At 42.5% G+C, this 18,027-nt stretch overlaps 1 protein-coding gene across 6 annotated transcripts; it reads right to left on the reverse strand.

Annotated features, from left to right (window-relative positions):
• Window positions 1–3,736: 3,736 nt before the first annotated feature.
• LOC115376518 (calpain-5) lies at window positions 3,737–17,970 on the reverse strand. 6 transcript variants are annotated; one of them, XM_030076161.1, is made up of 14 exons: window positions 17,832–17,970; window positions 16,618–17,031; window positions 13,665–13,834; window positions 11,137–11,268; window positions 10,625–10,836; window positions 9,775–9,967; window positions 8,900–9,093; window positions 8,425–8,502; window positions 7,491–7,932; window positions 7,207–7,329; window positions 6,779–6,975; window positions 6,054–6,172; window positions 4,598–4,734; window positions 3,737–4,479 (listed from the first exon to the last, which is right to left on the reverse strand). In XM_030076161.1, exons 3-14 carry the CDS (start codon window positions 13,827–13,829, stop codon window positions 4,303–4,305), a joined length of 2,169 nt encoding a protein of 722 aa, XP_029932021.1. In that variant the 5' UTR covers window positions 13,830–13,834; window positions 16,618–17,031; window positions 17,832–17,970; the 3' UTR covers window positions 3,737–4,302. The 6 variants fall into 6 exon arrangements, with proteins under 6 accessions (XP_029932021.1, XP_029932022.1, XP_029932020.1 ...); XM_030076162.1 differs by lacking the exon at window positions 17,832–17,970 and having other exon boundaries at window positions 16,618–17,038; XM_030076160.1 differs by lacking the exons at window positions 16,618–17,031; window positions 17,832–17,970 and adding an exon at window positions 14,322–14,889.
• Window positions 17,971–18,027: the final 57 nt, after the last annotated feature.

Consider the following 18,027-nt stretch of genomic DNA (forward strand, 5'->3'; position numbering starts at 1 on the left):
ATTTCTGTGTGATTTGGTGAGGTTTCCAGTACAACAGGGCTGGATGGGTATTCATTTGTGGGGTTCAAACCATAAAAAAATTTAAATGTGAAAAACTCAACATCAACAGCTCCTACCACCTTCGGAGAACACCACCAAGACTATCTATCCTGCCCCCAACCAATTCTTCATTAGACAATAGTTTCCAATGAAACTCTTTGTTAGGCTATAGATAATGCAAGGTGCCTGTGTCACTGCTGCTGTTGAGTTTTTTATATGTAAAGTGTTGATGAGTTGAGCTCCATACTATACCCATCCAGCCCCACAGTACTGGGGCGAAGGGAGAAAGACTGGAAACTTTATCAAATCACACATAAACTGTCTGGATGGACAGACTGCACTAGGTGTAAGTGGTAAGTATCTTCTTCTTTTTTGGATTTTAGGTGTAATGTTCCTTTAACATTCTGTGCAACCACTGCTTCCCTGTCAAAATCCATTAAAAAGACATGAACACACTTTCAGGACACCTTCCTGATGCAGAGTGGTAAATAAGTGCAACTCACCGATGGCGATCTCGGCAATGGGCATGATGCAGAGCCCGAGCTTGGAGCACGCTAAAGGAAGACAAGACACAGAAACATCGGTCACCGTCTGCTCTGCTTTGATGTTGAGAAAGTTCTTGACTTTTGCTGCAGCTGCACACAACCTTCACACATCACTTCATCACTCACCGAGGACTGGCGCTGGAGGTTGGGGAGGGTTTTGGATGCGACCAAGTAACGTTCTGCTTGACATTGTCCTTACTGCTGACTGTAACCTGTACAGATGGGAGACAGAATAAAGGCGCCATCTCTCCAAGAATCACTGCGGTTGCAAGATCCTTTTAGCAGAAAACAATGAAGTGAAGTGTGAAGAATGAAATGAAGGGTTCAGGGTTTTTTTTAGTGTTGGGCGTAGGCTACAAACCTGTTTCCTACAAGTCTGAGCGTCCTGAAATCACACGTCAAAATTGTATTAACTTCTAATTTTGGCCTACACCTGGTGATATAAGTGACCTGAGGTGCACGTGTTACACATATGAAGTGTGAGCTGACTCCACGGGTGACATATTTAATAAAAAGAGTAGTCTGTGGGCAGAAAACAGGAGACACACAAGATATACGTCTTGCTCAAGACAACATAATTTATTTATGTGTCAAAATCTTTTTTTGGATGTCTTTTGTGCTTTCATTAATGCAAATCATGAACATAGAGTCATTACACAGCATTACCAAATACCAGATATTCTCAGTTAGGCTATATTAATAATTATAATAAATTATTATATAAAAATAGTATAATAAATCGATCAAAGTCTCTGCATCATACAATGTACACACATATTATCTTTAGTAGTATGTATCTTTCGTAGTAAATTGCACACATAAAATCATAGATACCATTGTTACATAAATGTAGCCTACAATACAAAATTACGAATTTATATTATTTATTATTTCAGTGTACTGGTATAATAGATAAACTGTTTCAATAAATAACACAAGGTATTATATGTATCTCATATAATGTTATATTATATTCAATACATTGTAGAACGGAATTTATTTCTGTGGGTCTCGAGCTTGGTCTCCATAGTAACTGTCCAATGCAGGGAAGACTGTGGTGCCATCTAGTGGTGTGAAGGTGTAATAAATGTAAACAGAGTTTAATTCTGATACAAAATATTTTTTTAAAAAATGTGAAGGGGTAAAGGTTTATTCTGAAACTACAATAACGGCCCATATGTCACACTCACGCAAAAAGTGGAGTCAGTCCAAAACAAGTCTTTCAACAGGATTGAATCACTTCTGTGCGCTGCAGCCAAGAAGTTGGACTGCATTCCACACAGAGCCAGTTCGACCAATTTACAGGAACGGCAGCAACAAAAAGCAAAGTAGCGCAAATAGAAAGAATGTTGCAGGTGACGCTGAATTCTAGCTTATAATTTCCCCACTGATTTTATTTTCGACTGGCGCACCCACGTAACCAGCGATCACATGTTTATTCTCACCCAAAAAGCAGGTAAAAAGCAAACTAAGGTGTCGCATCTTACAAATTCACAAAACTGTAACAGCTGGTGATGCAATGTTACTCCAGGACAGTCCGCTCAAGCCCTTGATAAACAAATAAGTTCAAATGAGGATTGATAAAGTTCAAGTATGCCTCGCCCTGCAGGAGCACTTTGCATCCAAAGTTTATCACGAGGCACTCATAACAGGCCTTCATAAAGTGAAGAAAGCTCCCCAGTATGAATTAGACTCCTCTTTGAATTTCACTTCATGGAGCCTTTGGAGCGTCAATGGAGGGCATGTATGAAGAAACGGCAAATATAATATACATTTATGTTGTTGGCAGTGTGATCAGACTCCTACCTTCCTGTGCTGTCGGGACACACACCTCCTCCCAGGCTGCTGGATAGTTGCCACTGAGCTGCTGGCTTACAGGAAGCCGTGCCTTGCTGGCCGCCGCTCCTCCTCTTGGGAGCGCGCACGCACCGACCGCCGTTCACGCGCAGTCACGTCAGGCCCCCGCTGTTCACCCTCCAACCTGTTCAAACCCTCATACCCATTAATCTCATTATAATTCAAAATTATTCACGTTTATTTTCCGATCAGACTCATCGATCTGATAAAAGGATACAATGAGAATCTTAAAAGACTGAGTGTTGGGGATGAGAGAACCAAAGGGAAGAAATGGAGTCTGCATTGCTTACCAACACTTTGGATCTTGATCCTTTATGCAAAAGTTGTTGTATGTTAAAACTTTGTATAGTTTTTTACTGGCCTCAGTCGGCCTTGTTACAGTTGACAGCGCTAATCACAATCATAAAAAGTTTATTGTAGGAATAATTTCCATATGGCAGTGGACGCTGTGTAATAATTTACATAATGTAAAAGCGCACAAGGTAAAAGCCTCATGAAGGACCTTGATATCTTCCCACCGGCGGCACAGTTACAACTGGGAAATTAACATTTCTATAATACACAAAGAGCAACAAAGTCCTTCACCACTGAGGGTTGATGCAGTATATTCACACAGAGTCAGCTAACGCTTTACAAAAAAAAAAAAAAAAAAACAGGGCCCTGTGGTGAGATGTCTGGAAAATACAGGAACAAAGATTATGTAAGACTGTCGACTCCTAGAGGTCAAGTCCCCCCATCTCAGAGATCAAGTCACTCTACCCTTTTTTCTCAGTGGATGTACAATCTTCAGCAAACATAACAAGCATTGAAATGAGGGGAAATAAATACACATTTGCCATAATTGCACAAAATTTAAAAATAAATAAATTTTTACCCAGTCTTCCCATATTTTAAGTTAAATAAGCATGGAAAAGAATCAATAATCACAGAGTGTAAAAAGATCCTGTTTCACTTTGTTGTGGTTTGCCTTCATGTCTGTCTTGTATGACTGTGAATAACCACTAAAAAAATCCTGACTGTTGCATCTGGACATCAAACACATCTTATTTCCCAAAGTTACAGAATAGGCATTTCAGCTTGACAAGCAGATGACAGGAAAGCTTGAACTGAATAAAATCCCTCAGAAATGAATAAAATCTATGTATGAGAGACTTTTTAACAGCCTGCTGGTAAAAGTTTGAAATTTAGCTTGAGGGAAATTCATCATACTCATTTGTATTTGATAGATTATAGAGCGAACATTTGCAACATGAATAAATGTCACAAATGTTTACCAAAAAGGGGAAGGAACAAAACTCAGTTATCACAATGTTTATTCAGTTATTATAAAATGTTTCCAAATCACAAAGACAAAAGGTGATTATGCACATTTACAGGTGAGCATATGAACAAAATAAATAATGGCATGAGCTATGATAATGTGAACAACAAAACAACAGCAACAAAGTCAGTAATAATACAGAAAAATAAACATATTTTGGCAGCAGTTTCACTTTTTGTTTTTGATAAACAACTGCTGAGGTCACTAAGTTTGCCCACTGATGTCTGACCAGCAGATAACATGAGGGCATGATTATCCAAGGAATATGAGGCTTTTTCACTTATAGCTGTCATTTGATGGAGGAAACACTATATACACTGTGCAGTTTTTGTATTTTATGCACCAATACTGCCTCTGTTTATTGATCACAGTTTGAATATTATGCTCACAGTGTTCATTTTATTTAAAAAAGAAAAAACCTCTACAAAAAAGTCTTTACTGCTGATTTTGCTGCCATTACATGAACATTCCCACAGGAAGAACAGCAGTTGTCATGGCTCAGTGCAGTTGCCGGTGCAACCGGATGTAGCTGTCAATCAATCACAAGTCTGTCAGGCACACGCTGGAGGAGGTCTCCACATAGATGCACCCCTGGGATCCCGACCGGGACCGGCCGCCACGGAGACAGATCACCTGGCTCTGCCCCCTCTCAGAGTCCGCGGTCTGGAGGCGAGCCCCTCCCAGCAGGCAGTCCCACAGCACACCTCTGCTCCACAGCTGCGCACACACACACACACACACACACACACACACACACACACAGGTTAAGGCAGGTTAAGACTGTGTGTGTGTGTGTGTGTGTGTGTGTGTGTGAAGGGACGTGCATGTGTCAGACCTCAATCGAGATGTGTGTGTGCGGGTGTCTCCTGTAGAAGATGGTTCTGAGGTTGAACTCGGGGTTCCCGTCCTCCTTGAACACCCGCGTCCTGATGGTGTCGTCCTCGCAGCGCACCACAGCGTAGACATCAGGGGCTGCGGATCACAACACGCACACACACACACACACACACACACACACACACACACACACACACACACACACACACACACACACACACAACACAGCCAAGTTTAACCCTCTGAGACCTGCCCTGATGTCAGACTTTTTGTGCTCAGATGCCTCTCTCAAGCATTTACTCCTTTTCCAGCTGAACAAATTTCTTCCAAAAGCATGGAGAAAAAGGTAATGAGCCATGACATTAGACGTTAATTAATGTTCAGGTCTGTTTGGGTGTAGCAGAGCCAGCGGTCTGGTGTTGCTCATGCTGGCTCACTGAAGACACTACTATATGTAAATGAATCAGAGTCAATATTAACACATGCAATTATCCTGCTATTTCATATTAAAAAAAATCTGTTGCATGCAATTGAGTTGGGTAAATCAATACAAACTTCTAATCAGACAGTGCTGACAGTTTATAATGAACATTCTTGTATGATTTTTTATTTAATTATTTATTTAACCTTTATTTAACCAGGAAAATCCCTTGAGATTAAAATCTCTTTTTCGAGGGAGACCTGGCCAAGAAGAGCACACCATTACAAGTTACAGAAATTCTAAAATAAAACACGTTAAGAACAGACAAAGGACAACAGACACATACAACAAAATCCAGCAATTGCACTCCTCAGTAACAGGTTTTTTTTATCAGAGCTTTGAACTCTCCCAGTGAGACCAAATCATTAAGCTGTAATGTGCACCATGGCGCAAAATAAGAGAAAGATGATTGGATGATCCATCTTCACCCTACGCTCCAGTACCTAAAATATTACAGTTATTGGTCTGATGGGGGCGCTATAATTTCAGGTTAAAATTTCACAAGTTGAAAGGGCTTTTTTTACTGTTTGCCTGAATTTGATGAAACTTGGTGGCAGGATGCATCTTGTTACTGACTGGCCCACGAGAGTATCCTGGGTAAACAACACGTGCAGCTGTACTCTGAATCGACCTCCATCCAGAAATGTAGCTAAATCATCCAAACACCGTTCCCAAATGGTCTGGATTAGCAGGCCTCTACCCGGCTACACTGTTTGTTAACAAAGTAAACATCAGATAGAGAGCACACATGAATGGACGCAGATAAACACAGGCCATCTGGGTATTTGAAAGGTGCTGCTAACCAACTGCAGTCTTCTCATGCTTGGTAACGCTATAGCTATTAAATATACCTGTTGATTTAAAAGCACTCATTTGGGATGGAAATCTACAACCCCACTATTTTTTTTTCAGCCTGCTCCTCTCTGTAGTGCTGTGACGTGATGCAGGACATGCAGGAGAGGTGATGATCGACCTGTTTTTTTGGGTGGGCTGAGTCCTGACGCCCTGCGGAGATGGACGGTGGTCACCATGGTGGGCTGAGGCAGACAACACTGGAATAAGGAGGGAGACGGCAAGTCCTCCCTCAACTCCCTGGATAGATGGATGAAAAGAAAGAAAGAAAGAAAGAAAGAAAGAAAGAAAGAAAGAAAGAAAGAAAGAAAGAAAGAAAGAAAGAAAAGATTGGCACCAGTGTAAGAAGGCAGAAGAGAATAGTTACACTAGAAAAACAAAAGTGTTATCCAAAACGAAAGCAGTAATTTGGATTTAAATCATTGTAATTATGAGAGATACATGTTGCACAATAATGACTATTCAACCTGTATTGTTTATAAAAGCTTTTACAACACATCAAACAAAATCCTCTGGTGTACAAGAAGTGTTGTATTTTAGATTTAAAGAAGCAGCAACAGCGGATTGTCTGGAAATCATTAATCAAACACCCAGTACTTAGCATTAGCAGCAACAGCCATTATCAGAGAAAAGAGAGAGAAAATAGTGCCACCTAGAGAAATTCAAACTTCAGCAACAGAAAGCCCAAGGCCTCACAGTGCTGGCTACACTGTTGAAAAATATGGATCTGACAGATTATGCTGAAATAATTGAGACATTTCACCTACTTGTCAATCATAGCCGGCTCCAATTTTGCCATGATCACACACAAACAAACATGCACACACAGGCACTCCTCACACACACCAGAGTTGGAGGTGGGAATGGGAGAAGAGGCGAAGCAGGAAGCGTCCGGTGGCCCCCGGCAGGAAGGTGGTGGGCAGGATGGCGTAGCGGCCCGGAGCCAGAGCCCCCCTCAGCGTCACGCTGCGGGAGTCCATGTAGACCGAACTGGCCGCCTGCTCCACCACACACTGCACCCGGCTGCAGCGGTTCACCTCCACCTGGGGACCACAAAACAGGAGCTCGCTGCAAATAATCACTGAATATTGATTAAAGTTAAAAGATGCAGATATGGAGCATCGAACAGAGAAAAACGTAATGAATAAAAAGGATAACAGCTGTGTAAAATGTGCAAAAACTATAGAAAAGAATGGAAATGCAATAACACAGCATACACAGGTCATATTCTAAACAGGCCCTTATTCAGTGTGTGCTGCAGACGTCTTCCTCACCTTCAGCACCTCAAAACCAATGGGAAGGTTCTCTCCTTCTCCGTGTTTTCTGCGAATCCTCCTGTCCTCCTGCTGCAGGCAGATCAGCACCTCCTCCTCTTTTCCTCGCACCTCAAACATGAACTGGCAGAAAGAAAGAAAGAAAGAAATGACAAAAAATTGCTAAATTTGCCATATTCATTTAAAAACATCTTGTATACATGTATACAAGATTAAAATAACCTGGATGTCTTATTATCTGAGACATATGATCGGCACCAGGAGTGTTTCTGCTTTAAATTTACCTGGGGGTTGTGCAAGAAAGTGTCTCTGTGGTTGATGCATCCTCCACATCGACTCCTCTTATCCAGCTGAGCCTCCCAGCCTGCATCCAGTGCTCGGCCCTCCTCCTTATGTTCCCTTTTCACTTTCTTCTGCTGTTGGGACATCAAAGCCTTGTCTGTCATGTCCCTCTGTCCATCCTGTTGCCTCTCCCCAAGTCGGGCCTCCTTCCGGTCCCCTCTCTGCTGGGCGCCCCCGGGTTTCCCACCGTTCCTCCCCAGGGTCAGTGCATGGCTGCTGGGGACGATGGTGGAGGGAGAGGCTCCAGGGGTGGTGGGTGCTGGAGCCCACTCTCCGTAGCAGCGCACCTCTCTCCAGTGAGAGCTGGGCCAAAGTAAAGTCCTCTCCGCCAGCCGGCACACCACCACATCCGTGAAGTAGTGACAGAAGTCCTCAAACTCCATCCTGACGTAGGGGAGGGAGAGCAGCTTGTGAACACATGAAATCAGCATCAGCACATGAATAGGAATGGGACAGTATGAAAATTTCATGTCACAATTATCCTGGCCAAAATATGCTTAAAATGGCACTAAAACACACTGGAGTCACTTTACCTTTCATTTTGTTACAAAACAAACATTTTTATTGCATGTCATATGGAACACGTTTTTTAGTGAACATTATTTTTAGTCCCAAATCCTATGTCGTCCCATCCCTACACATGAACATCTGGTAGTTTGTATAAGGAATATATAAGGTGCATAATGCATACAACAGAAATAATAATAATGCCTTTAATTGTGATTGCATCTTTTGAAACAACATTACAAACGCTCTGATAAGGCATTGCAAACATCTGATACACAAACACAAATGAGACTATATAAATCAGAGCACACGGCAGAAAATCATTATTTTCTGACTATGAGGAAAATGAAAGCAGCAGCAAGCATCTACCAGAACTCCCCGATGTCTCGGACAGTGAGGCCCATCTTCTCCCTCTCTGCGCGGCCCATCTGCTGCCACTGCTGAGACCTGCAGGGGGCGCACAACGACAACAAAGTCACAACCGACACCAGCACGTACTCAGCGGGAAGCGCTTGCAAGCTCCAGCGAAATGTTATTCAACTGGAAATGACAGTGTACCGCTAGAAAAGCTTTACTGCTCCATTTTGGCCAATTTTGCAGTTTGATAATGTAAGTGACAGATGTCCCTGTGCGTAGAACAATGAGCACAGGAACTAATAAAAGCCCCTCCACGGCTATTGTAAAATGTCAGGAAATGTCAGAGAAACTGCAGCAACACTGAAAAACCTTGTAAAAAGAGTGACACAGTAAAGTGTAAGTATTCCCAGAACGCCTGCAAAATGGATGATTTATCCAGCACTGAGGCATATGGCAGATCAGACCAGTGTGCTATCAGTGCCCTCACCCTTGACTCCAGGCGCCCGTCCAGTCTGTGGTCCCCCATGGGTTCCTCATGCGCACCATGAAGAGCCGGGACTTCCCGCCCTTCCTCTGCAGCTTCTCACCCAGCCACACCTTCCTCACGGCTGTGATCCCATAAGCATGGCCTCGCACCAGACCGCAGTCCAACACGGACTCCACCGCCTCGCCCTCTGCAGGCTGACACACACAGGCAGGCTTCACCTCTGATCGTCTTTAAAATAACACTTTTAAAGACGATCCCATCAACAACACATCTTCTTGAAAAAAATCTCCAAACACAGGTCATTTATTCTGATATCCAGTGTTAAAAAATTTGTTTTTCTTAAAAAAAAAGTGAAACTAGCAAGCATAATGCAATTGTCAAAATATGCCCGTTCCACTTGCATGTATTTACCAAAAGTTAATCACACTCATTGCCACATCCCCCCTTTGGCCAACTGGTGTGTGCAGTCAATCAGGTCCTTCTTTCCACCACAAGTGCTCACAATAAATCTGTTTGGTTTGCATGAGTGCATTTGGAAGTTACATGCATTTTTATGTGAGTCCACATCCACTGGCACAAGCTCTTTGGGCCAATCAGTGGGAGAAATTAATCAGTTCCTCCTCGCCCCAAGGTGACCAACGTCCCTGCAACGTTTTATGTAAATCCATTCCACGGTTTGGAGATAACAAATAAACAAACAAACCAAAATTCTTCCTTGTTTTAATATAATTGTAATCATTTCCAGAAAACCTCCTGAAACGAGTGAAACTGCATTGGAAACAGGTTGAATGACCTCATCCCATTTTTTCACTTGCTTTAAGAAAAGCAAGATTTTAACACTAAATATGAGATTTACAGGATAATGTAATCCCTACCCGTATGTAGCAGGTAATGAGGGCTTTGCATTCGTGGGCTTTGGACAGCATCTGGAAGAGCGCCCTCCTCTGGTCACTGTGCTGGATAAGAGCGTCCCGGTCCAGGCTGAGGGGCTCCGACACGCCCCCTGTGAAGTCGATCAGGGCCTCTGCTGTGTTGCCTCCCTCCAGGGCCTCATAGCAGCCGTTCAGCCTGAGGGCAAGAAGGTGACTGACTTGACTGTCTGCTGGTTCGTCTGAGTATTAAATGATATTAAGTGAAGATGTAACAATATAATTTAGCTGTAATTTAGCTGTAAGCCACATCCATAATCCTGGACCAACACATTTAGACCAACGATCTTAAAACCGGTTAGAGATGGCTAAGTTTAGGCATGATTTTACTCAGATCTAGGTTAGGGTAAAGATCCTCAGCCTGCTGCATTGATGGTCTAAAACTGTGATGATTCTCATGCCTGCAGCTCAGTGTATCTCAGGGAAGGGTTAAGTGCCAGTAACAGCTTTTGTATTCTGTCAAGGTAAACTAATGTGAGGCTGGAAAAAAAAAAAAACAAACAAAAAACAACATTCCCGTTTTGTGCGGTAAAGCAATCCAGCAGATTTCCCTCCAAATGAAGCACAGAGGGAGAGAGGCTGTCATTCTTCTCAGCTGTGCTCTTGTTTGTTTATGGTGATTGTACTAATGTTTGAAACTTGATGTGGTAATGATTCATCAATGATAACATTGTGCTGACATGATCGCGTAGATGACGAAGACATTTCAGGAAAAACATCCTCACAGGGGCAGAGGAACAACTCTGCTCCTCACAGACCCATCAGATATCCACCAACATTTTCCATCGCCACTCACTTGGCGTAGGCTTTCTCCAGCAGGGCGCTCCAAAACTCTCGGGGCGTGGCCGAGCGGCAGAAGAGCAGCACTCCGTCCTCGCTGACCGGCAGACGGTCGTCCACGACCACGTCTATCCAGCGGCCCAGACGCCAAAACCGGAAATGGAAGATTCCGGCGTACAGGTTGGGACGCTTTGGGTTCCACTCCTGCTCCATGTGGTCAGGAATCACCTGGGAGGAGGAGACGAAGGGAGGGAAAGGAAGGAAAATATTGGAAGGGAGGAAAGATGGAAAAAGATACAAAACAAAAAGGAAGTTTAGATGGAAAAATGGGAAGAGAGAGGAAGAAGGAAAGGAAGGAAGGAGGAAAACAAAAAGGCAAATGATGGACAGTAAACAAATGAACGAAAGGGAGGGAAGATTAGAACAAAAGGGAGAGATGGATTGAGAACAAAGGCAGGAATTGTCTGGACTGAGCAAAGCTGACCAAGAAATTTACACTTTGAATCCATCACTCACAAACACACACACCTTCTTCCAAAGCGATGGCTCTGATGCCAGGCAGGAAGTGGCCGCCACCATCCAGCAATTACCCAGACTGCCCTGGTGCAAGTCCCGAGTGCTGATGCCATCAACAAACAGACGAGGATCCTTACAGAGCTCCTGAGGGAGGGGTGTTTTTTAGGAAGAGAAAGAGAAGGAAAGAGTGTTTTTTTTAAACATACACATGTTGCGTTTCAGTGAAAAGTGCCATAAAACCTGGACAGAAAGCAGCAGCGGTGTTTCTGCTTGCTGTGTGTTTTATGTGAGCTGACTCTGTCCCAGAGTGTCAGAGCTCTGCTGAGGAGACAGATCCTGTCCGCGTGGACCTGTTGATCTCAGCTTGGACCAGGTCAGGTAACAGTAGAGCCACTGCTGGACGCCCACACACACACACACACACACCAATGTTCACATGTACACACACAGTCACACAAACATTGCTCAAGGGAAACATGCTGTATTTTCAATGTTTTTGTCCCCAAACTGCAAAACAAGCCAACAATAGACACATACGAGCACACATGAGCATTTATATGAGGAAACACATCGTGAACACACACTCACAAACACACTCAAGCAGAAGTATACAACCTGCGCCTGGGGCTCAGGGGTCATGACCTGTACAAATGTAACCGTAGACGAGCTGCCACCCCAGTTTTCCCCGGGATGATATCGTGTTCGTAAGTGCAGTTGAACAGATGAGGCAGACCATAACCAGTGACAGTTATGATAGTGGATGGGAAGTAAACTGAGTGTATGCAGTTTGTGCCCGCATGTGTGTGTGTGTGTGTGTGTGTGTGTGTGTGTGTGTGTGTGTGTGTGAGAGAGAGGTGACAGATGGCACCCTATCATTCGACTCCCTGCGGATACACGCTTAAAATACCTGAGTGGAGCATTAGGAACACAATACCGTTAACCCTTTGTTGTCTCTTCAGTCCTTAATCAGCAGATTAATGACCAGTGGGGTTTCACATTCTAAGGACTGAACGTTTGGCATTTACTGAATGAGCTGTGTAAACTAAACACTGATCCAAAGGCGGAAAAAAAAAGGTGTCCTTTAAAATACAGAGCTTTTTCCTGTATTTGAATTTTCAAGTTTATCTATTTGGTCAAATTTGGCAAAAGAAATAATAATAATAATAATAATAATAATAATAAAGTACAGCTTGTTTAGATAGGCTGTTCTGAGGTTGATTTGGAAGCCAAATTTTAAAAAGGAAAAAGTTCCAAAATTGTTGATATAGGAAACTAATTGTCACAAATACTAATGTTACACAAATTGGCATGTTCAAATGAATACAGAGTATTTAGTATTTATTTATTTATTTATTTTTTAATTGTTTTAAATCTTTTTATTCACTCTCTTGTATAATTACTCTTATTTCTTGATCTTTTGTTTTTTTAATTAACCATTTTTCATGAGTGTGCATTGGTCTCCTTGTCCTTTCGCTTCTTATTTTATGCTTATTTGTCAATCAAGATGTAAAGCACCTTGAATATCATGCATTTGTTTGAAAGATGCAATATAAATAAGATTTGATTGATTGATTGATTGTTTAGTGTTCTTTTTATTGAGTGTTACTTTCAGTGTCCCTATGCAAGGCAAAGAGTGTAGAAACCTTGAAATGTTACCTTTGAATTAACCTAGAAAAATGGATGCAGGAAAATATTTAAATCTGTCTGGAATCCAAGAAAACAGGAAAACAAGTGTGATTCTCATTTTCACTCACATTCCCTTTTCTCTTCGATGCAAATCCGAAACATATTTTAAAAGTTCTTAACTGTGTAGAGACATTTGTGTGTGCTCGTGACACAGCTGTAAATTTGCCAAAAATAGTCTATGATTTCACCTTTACACTAACGTATTCTGTTGCTGTTATTTTAACTGAGGTTACTGCACCATTAAAGGCCACTCGGGCTGCTGTAGCTACAATAAACATCTCTACGCTTTTACGCAGCTACACCCTTTTCAACACTGTGCTAAAAAAAACCTACACTATTTAAATTGGGTGCTGCTTTTTCTGCACCCAAGTGAATACACACACTGATAGACAGAGTGGTTCATGTGCAACACGCGACACACACACTCTGAGCGCTAAGGTTTCACGGGCCTGGATGTCTCTCTCTTGCAATAGAAAGTGCTTAAATTAACCTCAAGTAATGGAAATGTTTATTCTAAGCTGGCCACGGGATTTAGATGCTGGTCAAGGGTATGAGGGACTTGTCTGAACCCGCTCAGAGATCCAAATGTGTTGTGTTTACCACGCAGGATAAAGTTATCAGTGCCAGAAAGTAAAAGCCAATCAGGATAAGGAATATATATAAGTCAGTACTTTTCTGCCAAGGAAAACATAATGGCGCCCCACTTGGCTTCCAGGAAGATTTAGAGAGTAAGAATTATTTACTACTGCTCCTTGACCCAATCCTGCTGCTGGGAATTCCCTCCTTCTTTAGCCCCCTCACCTCGTCCTCCTCCTCTCCCACCCCTGAGCTTCTCATTTCCACCTCACACTCACCTTCGGCCTCTTCCAGGTGAGTCCCGGTGGAGGCTCCCGTTTGTAGAAGAGGGACTGGGTGCTGGCGGGGAAGACGGGGTCCTTAAAGAGCACGCCTCGGCGCAGGCAGGCCCGCTTCAGCTTGTGATAGCTCTGGCCCTGGAAGTTATTCACTCGCTCCGGCATCCTGGCTGGGGAGGGGAAGCAGAATAAAAAAAAAGGGTTAGAGGAAGAAGAAGAGAAACAGGCAAGATAAACATTAATATGTAAGATAAAAATGACTCTTCACATGCAATTCCATGCATGGTTACAATGGAGAGTTTTAACATCCTGTGATATTCTATGGGCTGCTCCAGGCTTTTCCATCAAAAACTGGTTGAACATGAAAATCTATTATAAAACCACAAAGGAGAAGATGGGAGAGCTGTGACAACCTTATGAAATATCTTTCAGAATACTTAATTGATATTTAATCTCCTCTGGCAGATAATCAAATATGAGCATCCTTCTGTAAACCGTAGATTAACTTGTTTACTGAAGGGAAATTAATTTGGCTGTTTGCTTCATCAGCCTGCAAGCGTGTCCAAACTCATTATAACACTGTTTTGAGCAGTTGCACAAAGGTCACGGCCACCCACATCCTCTGGGTAGAAACATGCTCACACACTGCTGCTTGACCTGTGAGCCTTTTGTTGGTCATAAAGGTCGGCGTCCTACAGTATCTGGTCAGCTGTTCGGGACGGTCAAGACAACTCAGACTACAAAGTATCCTCTGTTGAAATGCACAGGCTCAATGTAAAAAAAGAAAAAAAAAATCAGAATTAAATGTCAGTTGTCAAAAATAAACTGTTTTAGATAGTGAATGAAAGACTTATGTCTTTAATGTCTGAATACAAATGTGGAATGTCAAAGCGTAAATTGGCAGCTTTTTAATTTGTTTAAAAACTGCATTGTTCCAAGTGTAGTCACTGTAAGAAATATGCTAGTGACTGGGAAAAATTCCAGTGTATTTAAACACCATACTGTGCTATTTGGGATTATATACTGTTATGCCCCCCCCCCCCCACATAGAACACAAATTTGAGAAATAAAGGTTGCTAATGGGGAAAACTAACACAAACTGCATGTGACAAAACAAACAAACTGGGTCTTGGGTTCAGAAAGGTGGCAGGGGATTATTTCTCCTTCCTGCCACCCACTAAATCTATCAAAATGATAGAACTAAAAAATTCAAAACACAAAACCACACAAAAGCCTGTTTTATCCTTTCAAAATGCCAAGAGAGCCAACTGATGGTGTTGACTCTCACACACTCACAACCAAAAAAACTGAACTGAGCAGCAACTGCTCCTTATATAACCTCCCAGCCCTGCTGATTAATCAAAGACCTTCAGCTGGGAGTGGACATCACAGGTGCACCCACTTTCTCCTAATGAGCAGGGTGATTTCTTGTGGGGGGGAAAACAAAACTCTAGTACTTACCAAAACAATTCATAACAATACCATGTAAATATTTAGGCTGAGATACTGGCTAATCTTCAATACAAACACTAAAAAAAATAATTTCCTTAATACTGAATACACAGCAGCTGTGGGTGTTCAACACACAATAACCATTGAAATTTCTTGAATAAAATCAGAAAGACAAATGTGATTGGATTGTGTAAAATTTTACTTTTTAGTTTGAGTTTGACCACATGGTCCCAAAACCTGTAAGACAAGCTATGGCATTAAATTCACACACAAACTGGGGTTACATGTGTATGCAAATATTAAACCCCTGAGTTTTGTTTTGTTTCCGTCCATGAAAACATCTGAGAGGTTAACAAGCCTCCTGACACGCTGACAAGCAGCAGAGGTAGCTGGGGTTCATGCAGGGTTGGAGCTGGTGGGGGGCGGGAGGGGGGGCAATAAGGTAATGTCACCGTTTTAGTCATTAGAGATATGAACCCTGAGTCAGCAGCGTGTGTGTGTGTGTATGTGTGTGTGAGCGTGTGAGTGTGCGTCAGTGTGATTCTGTGTCAGTGAATATGCCAGGTGCCGGTGTATGTGAACATGGAAGGGTTGACTGCAGGGCTTGTTGTGCTGTGCAGAGGGAAAACACACACACACACACACACACACACACACACACACACAAACACACAAACCTGCAAGTTCTTGGGCTTGCACATACCGTGCAGGTCAGTGTCTTCAAAGTATGATCTTGCTTCTCTACCATATTAATGTTTAGTGTCACACAAGCAAATTTCAACAGCCTGTTCAAATCAACAGATTTTAAGGTGGAAGTAAAAAAATTAACTGACAAAAATGACAATGGAAATGCATATGAAATCAAAAATAGAGTGATAAATCATTAAGTGATTTCATTTATTTCAAGCCTATTTGATTACATATTTTATATGTGTGTGGGTATGTATGTGTATAAATATATGTATGTATATTAGGGCACGGCAAATCTTTACATTAACAGTACATCGATACTGTGATCTATGACTCAATATCGTCTTGGATTTTGAATAGTGTAATAGTGTAATATCGTGATTTGGCACGAATGCCGTCTTTTCCTGGTCTTAAAGGCTGAATTACAGTGAAGTGATGCAGTTTTCTGACCTTATTACACTGTTCTGCTCTGTTTTTGTCTCTATCTACATGCTTACTCTCATTTCAACCACAATACTAATGATTATTTATCACATATCTCACTGTGTAAATTTTGCAAAAGCACCAGTTGTCATCAGTACAATATCATCACAATTTCGATACTTTGGTGTTGGGTCAAAACTATGGTGGTATTTGATTTTGTCCTTATCGCCCAGCACAAACACATGAATCATATTTCTTTTTATCCCTCTATTTTTCCAATTTACATGCACTTTCATCACCTCCAGTGGTTTCAGTTAATTTTTGCTTCCACCCTTCATGCTGATGCTCATTCACTGTAAGTAAATGGATTTCAGGTGAAGTCTTTTACCTTGTTTTGTAGTTTATTTACTTGCTTTCTTGTCAGGAGACTCTTTTCTTGAGGCCGAGGCAGCACATCCAGGATTATGGCTCCTTTTGCTCAACAATAGAAACCTGCCATCACTTTGGTGCACTCTCTAGGAAACCATTCAGGAGAATCTTATTTTTAGAAGGCACCAAACTAGCCTCTGTTGTGAGTCAAACGCAGCATGTGTCCCCCCTCTCCCTCTCTCTTTCTTTCGCTGTCTCTCTCTCTCTCTTTTTGTGTTTTCCTGGTCCCCAAGGCAACAGCTACAGGCCGCAGAGAAACCCTTTCCTCGCCTCCTCCTCGAAGCTGGTGTCCTCTCGGCTACTTTCCATCAGGGTTTGTAACTCCGCCGGATGTGTTAATTCAGTTTCCTCATGATGTTTTGTCTCAGTGAGCCTGGATGACAAAGCAGTGAGGAGAAACACAACTTCTGTTAACCGGTTCAGGCAACTGAGAATACGTGAGTGACCACTGCTCTTGCAGAGATGTGATGTGGTAGACAAGATGCGAGTGCCGTTTATCTTTCAGTCTCAGGTTTATGTGTATCCCTGACACCGCATCTTATGACTGTGAATCATCTGAGCATGTGTGTGTGTGTGTGTGTGTGTGTGTGTGTGTGTGTGTGTATACGTAACAGCCTCTAGAGTCAAACTACACTCTGTTCTTCAAGGAAAACCCACCACTGACATGGCAAGAGGAGACGTGTGACTGAGAGCAACCTGTGTGTCTAAATGCATGATGGAAGCGTGTGTAGGTGTGTGTGTGTGCATGTGTGTGTGTGTAAGCATGATCCACAGGGTGACAGCAGTGCAGCCTCTGGAGTGTCTCTGTAACCCTATATCCCTCCACACAGACAATAGACGGTCTGTCAGCGTGCTACATGACATAACACACAATTATAGTCTCACGCCAGCAGATAGCAAACTGTTACTTCAGATAGGCTTCGATTTCAGCCGTGCAGACACACACTCATCATCTTACACACGTGTGTATGTGTGTGAGGTGTGCAGGCTGTTTTACAGCTAGTGAGCAGAGGCAAATGTTGTTTTTGAGGCTGAAAATGAAGAGAGGAGGAAGGAGTGTGCACTTGTTTGTAAGAGTTAGTATGTGACTCATGCAGCACTAATTAATTTGACTGCTGGTTTCTGTGTGTGTGTGTGCGTGTGTGTGTGCATGTGTGTGTGCATATCTCTTACTGCTAGGTCTGCTCTTCTTGTCAGTCACTGTGCATGTTCAGTCCACCCTCTCCCTCTGTGACGCTTCTCTCTCCTGCGAGCCCTCACTTTTTGCATTACCCACGATCCTCCTCTCTAACCGTCTGGACTCTCCCTCCTTCCTTCCTTCTCTCTTCCTGTGCGAACTTGTCAAGTATCTGTTGTCGTCCAGTGTATT

This window comes from Myripristis murdjan, chromosome 18, assembly GCF_902150065.1.
Source record: "Myripristis murdjan chromosome 18, fMyrMur1.1, whole genome shotgun sequence".
NCBI classification, from domain to species: Eukaryota; Metazoa; Chordata; class Actinopteri; order Holocentriformes; family Holocentridae; genus Myripristis; species Myripristis murdjan.

Coding starts and splice junctions, on each gene's coding strand:
- LOC115376518 (XM_030076158.1), bottom strand. CDS start 13,972: ATGTTAAAACTCTCCATTGTAACCATGCATGGAATTGCAT. Junction 8,503..8,899: donor ACGGGCGCCTGGAGTCAAGG/GTGAGGGCACTG, acceptor CGCCCCCTGCAG/GTCTCAGCAGTGGCAGCAGA. Junction 4,735..6,053: donor CAGCCCACCCAAAAAAACAG/GTCGATCATCAC, acceptor TGTGATCCGCAG/CCCCTGATGTCTACGCTGTG.